The sequence below is a fragment of the Moschus berezovskii genome, chromosome 7 (genome assembly GCF_049115385.1).
Source record: "Moschus berezovskii isolate FMDL1 chromosome 7, NW_MosBer_1.0, whole genome shotgun sequence".
NCBI lineage: Eukaryota > Metazoa > Chordata > Mammalia > Artiodactyla > Moschidae > Moschus > Moschus berezovskii.
In genome coordinates this window covers 52108678-52126902 of record NC_142466.1, presented here as the reverse complement: position 1 = coordinate 52126902, position 18225 = coordinate 52108678, and the positions used below count along the sequence as shown (strand labels likewise).

The following is an 18225-nucleotide window of genomic DNA, read 5'->3' as shown; positions in this document are numbered from 1 at the left end:
TGAAAAGATAAATCAGGTACCACAGGTTTACCTCTCACACAGTTTGTTTCAAGCCAGAAGAAAGCTTTATGCAACTGGGTCTCTGTTAGCCAATGTCCTTAACCAGAAGGTGTGGATGTTAGGAGCCAGACATGAGTGATGCCTGTGGGCCACGTGCACAGGAGCCGGGCTGGGGCAAAAAACACAAGGATCAATCCGAGTAAAGGTTCCAGATACTCATGGTGAAACAGATCATGAAGCGGGGCAGGGCTGAGACAGCAAAGACTCTGCTTTATAAACCCAGACAGCTAATACTTGACCCACTGTCCACCACGAGGGGCTTTTAAATTCCATTTTTTAACATATAAGGCAAACTGTGCCTCAAATGTCATCTGGAACAAAGACATAATCACTTTCAGTCAGAACAAAACTGGGACATAAACAAACAAAACAACCCTATTGTAAGGTTGAGAAAGACAGCAAAAAAAAGTTTGCTGGTTTCACTTTCCAGTAATAAGGTAAATAAACACCATGAAGATTCCTAGGAGACAAGGCTGACTGATGACCTCTGTTATGTTCAATTAGCTACTAACTAGATACAGTTGAATTGAATTAAATCATTAGCTCAATTCTCTCATGCTTGGTAGGAGTCTTTAGGACTGAGGGGGCATTTTATCACAAGTCCAGGAAAGACGATAGATGAAGGATCTAATTCCATGTATTTATTCAGTAGTCATTTATTTGCTATCTGAGATAGACATTCCTAAAAATAGTAAATTTGCTTATTTAGTGTTCCATTTTGATTTGAGGTCCATGGATTCCAACAGGGAAACTTCTAAAAATTTATATTAATATCATCTGCAGTGGGTTTGGAAGAAGAAATACACATTGGACCAGAATCCAGAGACCCAGTTCTTGTGTTAGCTCTAATTTTAAAAAGCTCTGTGACCCTGGGTAAAGACAGTATCTCAGTGCCTCAGTCTTTTCATCTGTGAAATTGGGTGTTACATGAAGCATAAGAGAATTCTGTAATCAGCGTTTTATGAACAACACAGCATGGACGAATCCTCTGCCAAGTGATAATGTTCTTTAGACTATCAGTGATCCTGCAGATGTGATGGAAAACTTCCCACTGGTCTGACATGCACTCTCCCAAGTGTTCTGTCAGTTTCTGCTGGAAGTGGACATGGATTCACAAGTGCAGTCATTTAGAAATATGTAGGATGTAAGATGACTGAATCAGCCCTTGCCTTCTAAGAGAGGTTAAACTGTGGCTCTTTTTGTTGTGTTGTTTTTTTTTTTTGTGGCTTAATTTTTATTTTATTTTACCTTTTTTCATCTTTTTTTTTTGGAGGCTAATTATTTTACAATATTATATTGGTTGGTTTTGCCATACATTGACATGAATCTGCCCCGGGTGTACATGAGTTCCCCTTCCTGAACCCCCCTCCCACCTCCCTCCTCCCTTTATCCTCCCTCTGGGTCAACCCTGCACACCAGCCCCGAGCATCCTGTAACATGCATCGACCCTGAACTGGTGATTCGTTTCACATATGATAATATACATGTTTCAATGACATTCTCCCAAATCATCCCACCCTCACCCTCTCCCACAGAGTCCAAAAGACTGTTCTATACATCTGTGTCTCTTTTGCTGTCTTGTATACAGGGTTATCATTTGCATCTTTCTAAATTCCACATATATGCGTTAGTATACTGTATTGGTGTTTTTCTTTCTGGCTTACTTCACTCTGTATAATAGGCTCCAGTTTCCTCCACCTCATTAGAACTGATTCAAATGCATTCTTTTTAATGGCTGAGTAATACTCCACTGTGTATTTGTACCAAAGCTTTCTTATCCATTCATCTGCAGATGGACATCTAGGTTGCTTCCATGTCCTGGCTATTATAAACAGGTGCTGGCTCTTTTTGGTATGAGGAAGCGTTTAAAGGAGAGGCACAATTTTAAAAAGACAAAAAAAAAAGTCTAAACTATTGCTTATAATTACATAAATATATAGTCAGCACAGAGATTTTCTTTCTTTTTTTTTTAAAATAAAAAGGACACTGAAAAACAGAAGACATATTTTATTTCAACAAAGGTAGGGGCTCTTGCCTAGAAAATCCCATGGATGGACGAGCCTGGTAGGCTGCAGTCCATGGGGTCACTCAGTCGGACACGACACGACTCAGTGATCTCACTTTCACTTTTCACTTTCACGCATTGGAGAAGGAAATGGCAACCCACTCCAGTGTTCTTGCCTGGAGAATCCCAGGGACGGGGGAGCCTGGTGGGCTGCCGTCTATGGGGTCGCACAGAGTCGGACACGACTGAAGCGACTTAGCAGCAGCAGCAGCAGCAGGGGCTCCTTAGAACTATCTGACTGATAGAGGACTAGACCATCTGGAGCAGAAGTCTCATTTGGTAACAGGGAATTGAAACTGTCAATAAACAGGAGGAGAATGAAAGCGGGTGTTTACTCTCTCTCCCTTCCCTGTTCAAGGCATTATGTAGTTGGTACTTTTCTCAGCTAGAAGGAAAAAAATTAACCTACCATCTTGGCCTTTTCTTAAAAAAGAATCTTTGATTTGAATAAGAAGCCTAAGTCTGATTCTCAGAAACAAACCTGTGAACCTGTTGTTTAAAAGTGCATTTTGACAAAGGTCATTTCCTTAGCCTGTGGACAAAATGCAGATCTGACATGCTGAGAGGTTATTACCAGGCTTCCACAGAACTGAGGCAGCGAGTGTTCTTCTCCAGGAACGGAGAAGAGTAGCATCTATAATTTATCTTTTTTTCAAAGGAAAGCATCTGCTAACATCTTAAAAAATATGTGAGCAAATCTTTGACCAATACAATCTTTTCAAGTGTCTCTCTGAGTTATTAACTGAGTGAGGCTGAGGCCATAAATGTTCTGACAAGCGGCAGGAAGTTCAAATTTAACTTCTAGATAGGAAGTTGTGTGTGTGTGCGTGTGTGTGTGTGTAGACAGACTGCTCTTGATAATTGTTTCTTCAGTCATGCCATTTCTGGGTCCAAAAGACATTCTTGTATCAGTCAACCTTTTTTATATTTAAATCCAACACAATTTAAAAGTTTTCCCTTCCCACGTTCTTATTATGTGTTATGCATTTTGTTGAACACCAAAGGGCATTATTTAACTTAACCCTCACGTCAGCCTATGAGGCAGGTAGTGTAGTAGTACATGCACTAAGTTGTGTCAGACACTTTGCGACCCCATGGACTGTAGTCCGCCAGGCTCCTGTGTCCATGGGATTTTCCAGGCAGGAATACTGTAGTGGGTTGTCATTTCCTCCTCCAGAGGATCTTCCCAACCCAGGGATTGAACTTGCATCTCCTGCTTGGAGGTGAATTTTTTACCACTATGCCACCAGGGAAATATTCTGAGGTACAGGTACTATTACTAGCTTCCTGATATAAATGGAAAACTACACTAAGAGATGAGAAGCAAGCAGTGTGTCTGGGTCACAAGGTTAGGAACATGGTTTAAATGTAGGGTTCCAGCCTATAGCTGTCTACCATCAAATTCAGGTTCAAACCCCTCTGAAGCTTAGTTTTGGGAGAACTTCAACTGTCCTACTGGTCTTTCCAGTGCCTATGAAAAGCCTTTTGCTTTTTCTCATCATCTCCTAATTGGGTCCTTTATATTGCACATCAAAATAAGACATCATTTTGTTTTCCTGGCCTCTACCTGTTCACCCACCTGGATGGCTTCTATTTGAAGAGCCATTCACATTTATGTTGTCTATATTTTTAGATTTGAACTGATCTGCTAAGCCTGAGATTCTGAGTTTATAAAGATCTTTGTTTCCTCCCCTTTTCAAGTGACACAGCTTCCTAGATATACTTTGAAGTCTCTGAGAAATCAGAAAAATAATCCAATTTAACAAGGAGCATGATAAATCACTCACCCCATCATAAACAAGAGCTTTCCAGGAATGTTCCAACTTCTTCATTAATCTAAATATAAACATACAGAAAAATAAAAGTAAGAATGTAAAATCAACCCCATTTGGTGAATTCTCAGAAACTTTCACTGAATTATTTTGAAATAATAGAAGACTATTTCCCCAAATTTTTTACCTATATGATTGCAGAATGTCAATAATGCCCATAAATAAAAGTAGCTTTTCTCCCTTATGGCTTTTAGCTGGAATGCCTCCCATTCTGTGAACAGAGCAAAAGAGAAATCATTTTATGTGAACAGGAAGGTAAAAATCATTTCTAATAAATAGACTGTAAATGAAACGGTTAGTCTCTAAAAATCATGGACTCTAATCTTTATTTATTTATTTTTTTGGCTTCAGCTAAAGTCTTCCTGGGAATCAAGAAAGATGTACTTCGCAAGAAGGAGAATAATACCATAGTTGTCAGTTCTGAAGAGTTGGATGGGAAGAATTCAATTAAAAAATTATTCTAACTTTAAAACCATGAGCAAGAATTTTTAAAGTATTTCAAAATACTGCCCATCAAAAATGCAACACTTCTATATATTTACTGTGAGATTTTTAAATAAAATATAGGGGAGCACAAAGGAAAAAATATATAAAGAATCCATTCCAAGGATGCAAAGATAACTACTATTAACATCTTTCCTCTGTATTTATTCATCTGCATAAGTTATTACTTCTCATGTTTTATAACCTGAATTTTTCACTTGCTAAATGATGAACATTTCTTCATATTCAATGTTAATGTGCTTTTAATGGCTGTGTAGTACTTCAGTATGCTATTGTGTAGTACTGTGCAGTACCTCAGTATGCTGACAGAGAATAATTTGTTTAATCAATTATTGGACATTTAGATGGATTTATAGGAAGGATTAAAAACTTTAGTATGTATGAATTTCCTTCATAAGAGTAAAATATGTCAGTGGTTTAGTCACTGTTGGAGAAGCTTACAAGACAGGCACTTATAGTCAAGGAAAATGATTTCTTTCTTTCAGTCTTTTTGCTCGGCTAGTACACACACATGATACAGTCAACCAATTCAATAATTTTCTTTGGTTGTAACTGTTTCTGTTAGTCAACAAGCACTTTGTACATGCAAACTAATGCTGCGCATTTGGCTGAAGCAAGTGATCACACCTGTCAGGATGTAGGACAACAGAATCCTCTTACACAGATAAAAAGTTCTGAATTGCAGACATCACTTCTAGCCAAGTATTTGCTTAAATGCATGCTTATTCAAATTCAAAGTATATACCCCCTGTTTTGAATATGTAGTAAATAGGAATAAAAACATTTTTAGCCATTGTTAAATTATGGAGCCATTTGAAAAAAGAAACCATGTGGGTGAAAGCATAACGACTCAAAAAACTGCCATTCATCCAGTTATCCGTGGATGAGAGGAAAGTAGGCTGGCTTGATCCATTTTAGTGCCAGGTAGGAATCTATTCCTAAAGAGCCACCATGAAGGGAATATGATTGCATTTAATTACCCAATGACGTCAGCTGCCATGATCAAGGAGTGTGTGGGCAGACGGCTGCACTTACGTGTCTGGGTTCTCTGTGATGATTCCGTCTCCTGATTTCCCTGGACCCTGGATGGATTCCATTGCTGTTGAGTAGAGAACCTTTTGTGTTCCAGGCCGCTTAGAATCAGGCACATTTTGGGAAATTTCCTCTTCTTTTTCTTTGAGGGTATGGTCCAAGATGTGGATTCCCAGCAAAAGGCTATAGTCCATGATCTTGAAGCTTTCCAGCACCTGAGTAAGAAAAAGAACCAGGAGGCCCATCACTCCAATGGCTTATAATTCTCATCTGCCCAGGATCAGAGAGATATACAGACAAGCAGCTCCTGCTTCCCTCCCAGAGGGTGGCTGACAGAGGAAAAATCAAAGTAGACATTGGAGATTATTATTAGGTCAGGTGTAGTAACCATTGTCACCATGGTTCCAAGATGATATTTTTACAGAAATCTAGAGTAAGTACCGGAGAAGGCAATGGCAAGTCACTCCAGTACTCTTGCCTAGAAAATCCCATGGATGGAGGAGCCTGGTAGGCTGCAGTCTGTGGGGTCACTAAGGGTCGGACACAACTGAGCGACTTCACTTTCACTTTTCACCTTCACACATTGGAGAAGGAAATGGCAACCCACTCCAGTGTTCTTGCCTGGAGAATCCCAGGGATGGGGGAGCCTGGTGGGCTTCCGTCTATGGGGTCACGCAGAGTCGGACACGACTGAAGTGACTTAGCAGCAGCAGCAGCAGAGTAAGTACATCTTTCTTTAGCACTCCATGAACTTTTTACTAAGCATTTATTGAATACTTTCCATGAGTGCAGGTGCTAAGTGGTTCATTTTGATTCAGTCCTCACAACTCTTTAAGCCAGGTGCTATTATTGTCTCTGTTTCACAGATGAAAAAAACTGAGACACACACAGGAAGTAATTTGCTCAGTATCATACAGCTCATGAGTTGCACTGCTGGGATCTTAACCCAGGCGGTCAACTCCAGCACCTTACGTACTAGAGGAGAGAAACCAACAATCAATGGTCTCTGAAAACCTGTACCCTCCTGAGCATGAAGACTCAGCTGGAATGGGCTTTTACCTGAATTCCGTTCTCAAAACCTTCATCTTCCTAAAGTTCAGGGGCCCCCTTCTCAAAGCTTGTCTTTCAAAGTTACCATCAGTTCCCTGTAGGAAGTCTTTTTTTAAAAGTATGGTCTCAACAAAGAACAGGACTTACCATTTAATTATCCACTCAGCAAACAGTGGGGAAGAGAAGGAATTAAAAATAGCTGGATGTAGCCAGACAAAGGAGATAGGGGGGAAAAAATGGAGACATGGTCGAGACATGAGGCGGGCAGCAACATGGCTCGTGAGTATGGGTAAGTCTGATACTCAGGACCCTTCAACTGAGGAAGAGTGTTCAGAGGGAGTTCAGGAACATGGGATATTCTCTATTATACAATAAAGTTTTTTTCCTAATGGTTTGTTTATGATTCTCCTCTACAACAGATTTTTTTGACACCTGGCATTTCTCACACAAAGCTGCTCAGGAAATCAAAACAGCCCAGAAAGAACAGCCTGATGGTGAATAGCTATCCCTGAACCAACATGACAATGTATCTCTGTACCCCGGTTAGGAAATGCCTCTAGAGATCAGAGTCTATAGACAATTGTTTAGCCAGGGATTGAATACATATGCAGCATACCTTACACTTCTCCTTCTCCCTCAGTCAGCTGCTTTTGATCAGAACACTTATGACATACTAAAGAGTGGTCGGGGCTTCCCTGGTGGCTCAGTGGTAAAAAACCCATCTGCCAATACAAGCAACACAGGTTTGAGCCCTGGGTTGGGAAGATGTCCTGGAGAAGGAAATGGTAACCCACTCCAGTATCTTGCTCCTGGGAAATCCTATGGACAGAGGAGCCTGGCGGGCTACAGTCCATGGGGTCACAAAGAATAGGACACGACCGAATGACTAAAACAACAACAAGAGGGGTCAGGCCTGAGGATTCAAACACTTGTGGCTGCCACTTACTGGATGCCATTTAATGGTAGGCTTTGTGAACTATTTTTTGTGGGCTTCCCTTGTAGCTCAGCTGGTAAAAAATCCACCTGTGATGAGGGAGACCTGGGTTCAGTCCTTGGGTTAGGAAGATCCCCTGGAAAAAGGAAAGGCGACCCACTCTAATATTCTGGCCTGGAGAATTCCATGGACACAGTCCATGGGGTCACAAAGAGCTGAACACGATTGAGTGACTTTTACTTTTCATTTTTCTGAACTATGACATATATGGCCTTTGGAAAATACGGTTATTCCTAGGTCTTATGTATCTTTGTTGGCAACAAGGAAACTTTAAGTGGGTTGGAAGTACTACTTAGTCCTGAGTGCTCACCATTTGCCTTTCAGTAAACTGAGTTGAATACTTTCAGAAGGAGGCGGGCAAGAGATAAGAGTAGAATCTTTTATTTAAGCAGTATAGGCCCTGGAACTTTCTAAGCCAGGATATCACAGAGTGGCCTGACAGCAAAGTGGAACCAGTTTCCCCAACCTGAGGAAGAGGGACTTCAAGATTGGAGGAAGAAGGAAGGGCAACAGGAAAAGCTCCTCACCACTGACCCAGCGCTGCAGCCTTAGACCCACTGGCTGGTTCCCTATGGAGGCACACCCATGCCTTGCCCCTCTAGAATACAACACAGGGAAGACAAGCCTGCATCAGGGTTGCCAAGGACCCTTAAAAGAAAACACTAACAGACACTGGGTGCTTCCTTCAGACAGAAACACGCATAGGTGAATCTTAACCTTTCCAATTCCCCACCAGCCTGAGGGAAAGGTTTGGGAATAGTGCCCATCCAGAGACAATGCAACCCTGCACAGAGATCACTGTCTGCAGATACCAGTTTTCCTGATCTCATGAATCAGTGCTGGCATGTCCCTTCTTAGAAAGAATGTTGGAGATGGACACGTAGGATACAGCGCACAAACTCTGTGACCCTAGGTAGATTATGTCACCTCCCCAGGCTTCAGTTTCCTCCTCAGTAGAAATGGTGGTAATAACATTAGCTACCACACAGGGTGCTTCTGAAAACTAAATACGGTAATGCAGGTAAGGTGTTTAGAGAAAATCTTAACACAAAGAAAGTGCTCAGTTCATTGTTAGTTATCATCATGGTTACAACTCATTGCTCACATGTGACATGTCAGCTGGAAGCAGACACCCTGGGGTTATACTTCTGAAAACAGACACTCATAAAAAGCTAACAAAAATATGACTGCACTTCCAGCCTGCTTGCTAGTGTCCCTTTGGTGTGTCCCAATTCCTTTAGAAGTTCTGGGTTCATGGTACCCATGAGCACTGCATGGATGTTCAACAGGAGAAGGTCGGCTGACACAGCAGTTCTGGTCAATGGGCTGTAAAATGATTGCCCCGCAATCTGCCTGAGGGAACAATCCTGTGTTCAGTGGGTGAAAATCGCAGCCTCGTGCTCTGTACAGCCCCAAGTGTCCACTGGTAAATGTCCCCCCCAAAGCAGTGACCTGGCTTCAAGAGAAAATTCTAGTCAGTCTCCGGGACAATGTTGGACACGTTTCTCACAGGCCTCCAGAGTGAAAACCTCAGCACTCCTGGACACCATCATATTTGTTTCAACTTTTGCTGCAAAGCACCCAAGTATTAATTCTGCTTATAAATCAGCTTTCTTTATACAATATTTTTTCTTAAAGTTTCTTACAATAATTGCTTAATGCACTATTCAAACAACTGTCTATCTGTACTTGTAGTCTCCTTTCTTGCTCAAGGACAGGCCGCAGAGAACATGTGTATTTTATAAGTGATGTGAAGTCAGGTTGGACAAAGAAAGAAGCAATTTCAATGCTTTATGTGGTCAAATATCAGGCTGGGTTTATTAGAAAAACATACAAGCCAAAACTTGGAGAGAACTAACTATGAAAAAGCTATAAATAAATTTGAGACAGAGATTAGATTTCTCTGTACTTTTTAATTGGATTGCCAGTATCCCTGAAGGGTCCGGATTGTCCTCAAGAGGTCACATTTCTACTTTCCAAGTGAAAGTCTTTAAAAAAAAAAAAAGAAAAGATAAATTCTCTTCCTATTGTGTGAAAATCTGAGCATGATAGTTGGATTTGAGCTTAGGGAAAGTCACCATCCATAACAAATGTTAAGAAAGAAAAAGATAAATATATAGACACAAATTTTAAATGAAATTCCCAAACTTGTGCAATGAAAAATTCTGGGAACAGATTTGAGTCATGTGCACAGCAGATGTACATCAATTAGGAACAAAATAGTTGTTATTCATATCTTCCCAGATCGTTAATGAAAGGAATCAATAAATCTGCCAGAACCTTAACGTGTGAGTGTTAAGAGGGTGCAACATCCTGCAACACGATAGACACCAGTCAAGTCTGTCACTCAGGAGCACATTTTTTTTTCCCCCAGAATGTCAGCCTGACCTCACCGTTGCTGGTGGATCCTGTACTGATGCATTTGCTTTGCAAAACAGCTGCAAGGCAAACACAGGTGCTTTCCCATCCAGCTTGGGCCAGACCTCACTCCCTCACCTGTGAAAGAGAGAAAGCAGGAAGGATTCACAGACATATGCAAAACTGAAAGAAAGCTGAAATGCCAGTGTTTTTTCATCCTTAGAGCCAGATTATTTTTCCTCTTCTTTCTCAAGCACTATTTTAAGTCAGTAATAATACTGGAATATAGTTAAAAAAAAAAAAGCCAATTTCAAAGCAGCTGCTACACTATCCTGAAGACGTGCTCAAAACTACTTCTTCTAAGATAAAGCATATCCTCTAGGCTCTCATGGCTGGCACTGCATCAGAGGTGCTCTCATTCACATACAATCTCTGTAGACTTGGTGACCTAACATGGGAGATGTCGCAGTTTAGAACGGCAGGCAACGCTATGCTCTTTTCACAGACAAAGGTCAGAAAGAGGAGTGTTCTTTTTCCTTTTTCATCCTCTGTGCCATACCCCTTAGCCCGCTGCACACTGTTCTCTGCTCCTCAGCTAGATGGAGCCAGAATGACTGCATGGTGAAGATTCCATGCCTGAGAGCCAGGTGGCCTGGTTTGACTCAGGGCTCCCCCACTGGTTTGTCTTTGAGCAGAGTATGTACCTCTCTGGGCCTGGTATCCTTGTTCATGAAATAGAAATAATAGGGACACCTACCTCACAGAGTTAGTGTGAAGATTAGTTCATCCATGTGAAGTCAGGACAGTCATGACATACAGAAAGCATCCAGTACATGCTAGTTCTTCTTATTGCCCTTGCTCTCCACCACCTGTAGAATAAACCACCCCCACTGGAATCTCTATTCATCCTTCTATAAGGCCCACCTTCTCTTGGTTCTTTGCCTTCCTATTTGTTTGTCCCAGTATTTTCCTCTATGTGCTAAGAATATTCACCAGAGTTCTCTCTTCAACTCCTCTTTTTCTACTTTTCTACAGTGACATTCATTTAGTACCCTGGAAAAAACAAGTTGAGTGTCTAGTCTGTGCCAGGCCCCACGGAAGTTGCCAGATCTTCAGGGGTAAGTAAAACAGACAACTACACCATCCTCCAAATTACACAAGCTTTGCACCACAGGTTGAAGTAAGGCCTGGAAGGAAATATAAGGGTGCTGTGGAGATACCCTACAAAATGGTGACCTACTATTAACTATGGGAAAGTAGCAATAGATCAAGAGGAAATGATAGTACTTGAATGACATAGCAGCAGGGGAGCTCAAGGGAGACATGGATAGATTTAAGAATATTTTAGGGGTTGATTCCAACTATCACTGGTCCACAGACAATTCCTAAGATGCTATCTTTAATCTGAACTTAATGCCTAAGTTCCAGTCCTGTATATTTCCCATAGCCTTCTGCTGGACATTTCTGTACACTGTCCTGCTGCAACTCCAAACTTTTTTTTTTTTGCTTTTATTTTTTTTGTCGTTAATTTATTTTTTATTGGAGGCAAATTATTTTACAATAACAAACTTTTTTTTTTAATTGGAGGATAATTACTTTACAATATTGTGTTGGTTTCTGTTACACATCAACATGAATCAGCCATACATATACATGTGTCCCCTCCTTCCTGAACCCTCCTGCCACCTCCCTTCCCCATCCCACCCCTCTAGGTTGTCACAGAGCACCGGCCTTGTGCAACCTCCAACTCTTCTTTCTCACTTTTTCTCTGAAATTATCCTAATGTGGATTTTGGATTCCACAACTCCTTTTCCTTTCATTAAGTTTCCTAATCCTACAGCTTCTATAATCAAAAGCATCCTCCTTGCTAATAGTATGATTTCAACTTCCCTTTCTTTTTCTGATTCATTCTTGACCCCTTCACTTGACCAGGTCACCTCACATCCCTCCTCAAAGCCTGCGGTCTCTCATCATTGCTCAGGTGACACTGAAGTCCTTGCTACTGTGGCCCCAGCCAACACCTGCTATTTAACACCTGTCTAGAGACACCTCCCAGGCTAGTCAAACTGAAATCCCATAATTACCCTTAAATACGCTCAGGCCGTTTCTTCTTAAAAGTCCTTATTTCAAACCTTACTGGTTTTTCAAGGCCTATCTCAATTCTTGCCTCCATAAAGACTAGACTCATGATCTACACAAAATATCAGGAACACATCTCCCCTCTGAAAACTCAGGCACATTATTAGTATCTCTCTATGGAACAAAATACGACTATCCATTTATCTATGCTTTTCCTATCATACATACAAGGCTGGTCCACTCACCAAAGACTTGTTTTACTTTGTGCTCCCTGCTTGCACTCTGATCAGAGCAGAAATATGCATTTTTATACTGCTTTCCATGTGAAAAAGTAAGGGGAAAACAAAATACTCAGCAGCAAAGAATGTATAGCAATACATCTTACATTAATATCTCCAATATAAGAACTTGGATATTGCGCTTCACAGTTACAACGCTTGTGAAAAATCTTCAGCACTAAAAGCATTTACTGTGATTCTGTGCTCTATGTTGTCAGAAAAAAAAAAAAATAATAACCTACAGTATTTTCAAACCTTCCTACACCAGAAGTATTTATATCCACTTTGTCAAGGATAAAAATCAAGCTGTTATTTAGGGACTCTTAATTTACTGTTTTGTAGGCACACAACTAAATGGCAGATAAAAGGCATGCTTGTTTTCTATAAACTAGGCTGAGCTTGGAAGCTGGTAAGAGTATCACATTTCTTTTAAGGAAGTGTTTGCAAAAAGGGCATGTCACAGGCTGGGTCAACTTCAAAGACCCATTAAGCATCCAAGAGTGCTTGGTGCTGAGTTTAGGTTAGAGGCTCTGTTATGAAACACATTTCAGGGCTTCCTTAGCTTTCCTGTCCTCTATTTCTCTGCTCTTCCAATCTGTAAGATATGTGAAGTTAAGTTGGCACAAGACTGCGAAAGGATGATAATCAGGTAAGTCCAAAAGACTGTTGAAAAATTACTCCATTCTAAAAATGGTACACTGGCTTTCCAGGTTAGGAACCTGCTTTGTAATGCAGGGGACACCGGTTCAATCCCTCATCCAGGATGATCCCACATGCCAGAGAGCAACTAAGCCAGCAAGCCACAACTAATGAGCCTGCACTGCAACAACGGAAGCCCGTGAGCTTAGAGCCTGCGCTCCACAGCAAGAGAAACCACTGCCAAGAGAAGCCTGCACATGGCAACAACGAGTATGCTCCTCTCGCCGCAACTAGAGAAAGTCCGTGTGCGGCAGCAAAGACCCACCACAGCCAATAAATAAATAAATCTTTTTTAAAATAGTTCCCAGCACCAGGAGATATTCACAGGGGCAATGTAATAGAATTCATCTGTGAATCCTGCCTTACACAAAGTGGAGAAGGATGATGATTCTAGGAGGAAAAAGATGCTCTTTAATCAGATTTTGGGCAAGCAGAGTTTCTAATAATTTTCCATGTTGGGAGGGGCTCTTATGGATATTAAATATTTTATTGAGCACCTATTATGTGCTTGATGGCAACTGTAGCCATGAAATGAAAAGACGCTTGCTCCTTGGGAGAAAAGCTATGACAAACCTAGACACCATATTGAAAAGCAGAGACATTACTTTGCTGACAAAGGTCCATATAATCAAAGCTATGGTTTTTCTAGTAGTCATGTATGGAAGTGAGAGCTGGACTATAAAGAAGGTTGAGCACTGAAGAACTGATGCTTTTGAACTGTGGTGTTGGAGAAGACTCTTGAGAGTCTCTTGGACTGCAAGGAGAGCCAACCAGTTCATCCTAAAGGAAATTAACCCTGAATATTCATTGGAAGGACTGATGCTGAAGTTCCAATACTTTGGCCACTTGATGCAAAGAGTCAACTCTCTGGAAAAGACTCTGATGCTGGGAAAGATTGAAGGCAGGAGGAGAAGGGGACGACAAAGGATGAGATGCTTGGATGTCATCACTGACTCAATGGACATGAGTTTGAGCAAACTCAGGGAGATGGTGAAGGACAGGGATGCGTGCTGTGCTGCAGTCCATGGGGTCGCAAAGAGTCGGTCATGACTCAGCAGCTGAACAACAACAACTATGTGCTTGGCACTCTCTTGTTTAGAAATCCTTTGAGCAGTCTAGCTAATGTGTGATAAAACAGGAACACCACCATTTTACAACCCCTAATGAATTAAAGCATCTAGTGAGTGGTCAAACATCTAGATCCAGAAACCAATCTGAAAGGAATTATGGGAAACATAACCAGCAGAATCTGGAAAATGGAAGATGCAAACCAATTTCTTCAACAAGTTTCAAGGGAATAACAAATGACCAGGGTAAAGGGGAGTGGTGAACCAGTAGACCCTATTTAAACCTTGGTCCAAACTATAAAATAAGAGTTGTTTTTTCCCCCTGATACAACTAGAAATTTGAACACTGACTAGTAAGAATTATTAATTTTCTATAGGTATGATGAAGAGGTTGTAGTTACTTTTTAAAAAAGGAATCTTTAGTAACTAGGGATTCTTTGAGCAAAATGATTGGCAAAAACATTTATGTTAATTCAGTAAGACAAAACAGTATCCTGAAGATTTTATGCAAGTAGACATTCCTGGACCCGCTGGCTTAGGGTAAAATGAATGCAAGGGTATGCCATTCCTCCCAAGTAGGCTCCTTGGAACGTCCCAGAATTACTTGCATGTGCAAGTTCAGTTAAAGCTGAAAGTTGTCTTTTAAATTTAAGTTATTTTCCTCAATACAGCTCAGAATGTTCTTTGCTAATATGATAAAGAGAAAAAACAGGCTGTGACAAGCCAAGCAATTTTGACTGGTAGAGCAGACTGAAATAAATATTCAATCTCTAATTTAGTGATGGCAATAATGTGGTTTTTCACTGTGTCTAATGTGGTGACTTAGAATATCAAGCTGTGCTTGATAAACATGTAACACGGTCTTTTCTGCTCACTTAAAAACCTTAAAGAAATAGAAGCATCCCTTATAGCACTAGAAATAGTCATCTATTATAATAAAAGCCGTATCAATCTATTAACATGTATATGAATGCATGAATGAATACATATATATTCCTCAGCTTCTGTATTAGATGGATTATGGATCTTTTCTTTATAGAGACTAGTTTTACACATTATCTTAATAAATTATTTTATAAGCATATTTAAAAGTAACATTAAAACTGTCAAGTACTTCCCATTCTACCTTCTAGTTGCCATCACTAGGAGTGACTTGCTTCACTGCGGCATAAGTGGTGGGACAGTTGAGAAACTGGGCTGGTAAGCTGTCCAGTGAGACTCAGAGGCCACTTGTGGCCCAAGTTTCCACGCCCACTTCAACGTACGAGGTGCAACTCCTGACACCTTCTCGCCGCCTACTACAATCCACTCCTTGCGGTGAACTGTCTCTGAGTAAAGAGGGAAACAGTCCTCCTCTCTCTCTCCTCTTCACTTTAATAAACAGAGAGAGCAAGGAGGAATGGGAGAATCTGTCCACAATAAATAAAATCTCAATTGTGTAGCCTTAAGGTTTAACTTCTAGGCATCTTTGAAGCAAGGGCCATACCCTATCACTTTTCTCTCTCCCACAGACTTAGCACAGAGCCTTACGCAGAGCAAGAATTCGAAACTATTTGTTGAATGACATGTTAATTCATCAGGAAGGTAAGGAAGGATTTGTCAACTGAGATTCCACTGATAGTTTAAAGCCAGAGAAATCAAGCCAAACCATGCTCTGAGATCATTCAAGGTTCCACAGGGTAGGCAGAATCTCAGGTGTGGGAAAGTCACCATTTGTACTGAAAAGCTTACAATTTATGACGAACAATAAGTACCTACTCATAGGGTAAGTTTTAAGAAGTGACAGGAAACCCAGATTATGGGAGGCATCACTAGAAATGAATTCTTTGGGGTCTTGAGGCATTTTAATAAAGAAACAACTATATATGTACATAGTCAAAATTAAGAGAAGTACAAGAGGGCAGCTCAGTGCTACGTCTCACAGAGCATGAGGGCGATGGTTTGAGGTGAAAGGAGAATATAGTAAGTGGAGGGCCCTGGTGCAATATTCTAGTCTCTGTGTTAAGATGTGATCTACACCTACATTTTTGATGATGTTTACCTAACAAAATGGAGGGATAAAAGGTCAGTCTATAGCAGGCCTGAGATGGAGTTCAATTTTGAGTAAGATTATTATTTAAATTCAGACACGAATGTTTAAATTTGAAGAGACAAATACTGGTAAGTAAAAGACTGGGAATTTTAGTGAGAAGAATAGTCATGAAAAGTCCAGTGGTCCCTGGTGGTCCAGTGGTTAAGACTCTATGCTTCCAATGCAAGGGGACTGGGTTCACTCCCTGGTCAGGGAACTAGATTCCACATGCCGCAATTAAGAGTTTGCATGCCACAGCTAAAGATCCCACATGCAGCAATGAGCACTGAAGATCCCAGGTGTCACAGCTAAGACCTGGCACAGCCAAAGAAATAATAAAAATGAAAAAAGAAAAGAAAAAAGTCATGGAAAAATTAAGAGAGTCTAATATTCCTACACATCTGAGTGTAGAGAAAGTAAATTTGCAATCCCAAATCACTGCTTTCTCTGTTCCTGGAGAATGAAGTGGTTGACATATTTTCTCTAATTGCTAATAATATAGAAAAAGTTATATAGCTCTTTCATAAACAGAAATATCAGAGGCTGGTGAATCTCCACCTACAGAGAATGTCCATATCATCTGAAGCCAGATTATCTGATGAAAATGCAGCAAACAATGAGATGGCATCTAGAATGGTTTGTTTTTGGAACTGCTGGAGTTGACCGAACACACGTGAAGTTTAAAAATGAGGTCTTCATGTGGAGAAATGAAGAGAGGACATTAACAAGAAAAGACTCCAGCCAGGCTCACTTTCAGGGTGGATGAGGACATTTTAAACAAAGATTAGGTTTTAACCTCCCTGCAGCCCTACTACCTAAGGACAACTGATACCTCTAGTGGACTATGCATTCCTTTTAAAATATTTTGTCCCCAAGTGTACAAGTAGACAAATGCACAGATGCATCTTTTATAAAAAGGTGAAATTTAATAAATTCATTAAAAACAGATTGTTCTTGGCCATTTCACTCTTAAGAGGGTAGGAAGAAATTCTCCCGTGGAGATTTTCTGCCTTACAATGTAGAGGGCAGAATTTTGAGGAACACAAATGAGGAGAGAAGTGTTATACTTGCTGGGTTGAAATACTCAATTAAAAAATGTCTTCGAAGGAGGAACACTGGTGACAGCAAAGGGATACTCACTTGCAGGAGAGGGGAGGCATATAAAATGTGCTGGCTGATGGGGACAGGGACAAAGAGCCGTGTACATGAGCCAAAGCCTCTCAGAGGCCAGCAAGTGCTGATCTTTTGGGAAAGAACTAGAACCAAAGTGTGGCCCAAGAAGTACCCTGCCTTTCCCAAGACAGTCAAGGAAGCCCTATTTTTCCAGAATATGAGTATTTGAGTTAATGTGCACTGAATACTGAATGAATAAAATAAAACCCTATAAAAAGCAAACTGATTTCACCCTTTAAAAGAGTTTCCACAGGGCACATTTCTGAACCAGTTTTTAAACTTTGTAACATTTTCCCAGGCCCTGAAAACTCTCAAAGACTTCCTAAGTCTCTGGAACTCAGTCTCTTACCAGATTCCAGAAATTTCTCCTAAACTATGGAAGCTCAACTCCATTTTGTTAGTTTCTGGGGTTCGCCACCCCTCTGTCTCTCTGGGCTTGAGTATTCACAACTCTACTCTAACTTACATGGTCATCTGTGTGACAGACTTACCCTGGTATCCACAACAGATCCACCCTGGCCAACTTCATAGCCTTTCTAGACACATCTTCAAAGCCAGGGATATTACCATCACATCCCCCAATCCTCCGTGGCCACTTCCTCTTCCTGCTCGCTGTGCTCTGGTTTCCCAGGATTTCGCCAGTGGAGGAGGATATGGTCACGGGGACATTTCCTTTCCTTTGCTCCCTGCCCTCAGATTCTCTGTGAGTCCTCCCACTTGGGGCCTCCACTGACCTCACCTCTAGACCTAGGGTCATCAACAAAATCAAAGACAGGTAGGTTCTTTTCTCACAAAAGCAGGAAACCCTCACACACTATATTTATTTCATAAAGCCCAAAGACTTTAGCTTCCTAGAATGGGCATTATTATTATTTATATTTATTTACACGTGACAATTTACTCATAATGCAAGTTAGGTAGATACAGCACCGCCACGGCCACACCTCAGCATTTAGGTGAGCT

At 40.9% G+C, this 18225-nt stretch overlaps 1 protein-coding gene across 3 annotated transcripts in view; it reads right to left on the bottom strand.

The window, feature by feature from the left end:
* Nucleotides 1-18225, bottom strand: part of PIP5K1B (phosphatidylinositol-4-phosphate 5-kinase type 1 beta) — a 356657-nt gene that overhangs the window by 120331 nt on the left and 218101 nt on the right. For all 3 annotated transcript variants that reach the window (XM_088837923.1, XM_088837922.1, XM_055428357.2), the window contains 3 exons: nt 5497-5708; nt 4085-4168; nt 3913-3961 (listed from right to left, as the gene is read on the bottom strand). In XM_088837923.1, the coding sequence (XP_088694049.1) occupies nt 3913-3961; nt 4085-4168; nt 5497-5708 (345 nt within the window). The remainder of the gene's footprint in view (nt 1-3912; nt 3962-4084; nt 4169-5496; nt 5709-18225) is intronic.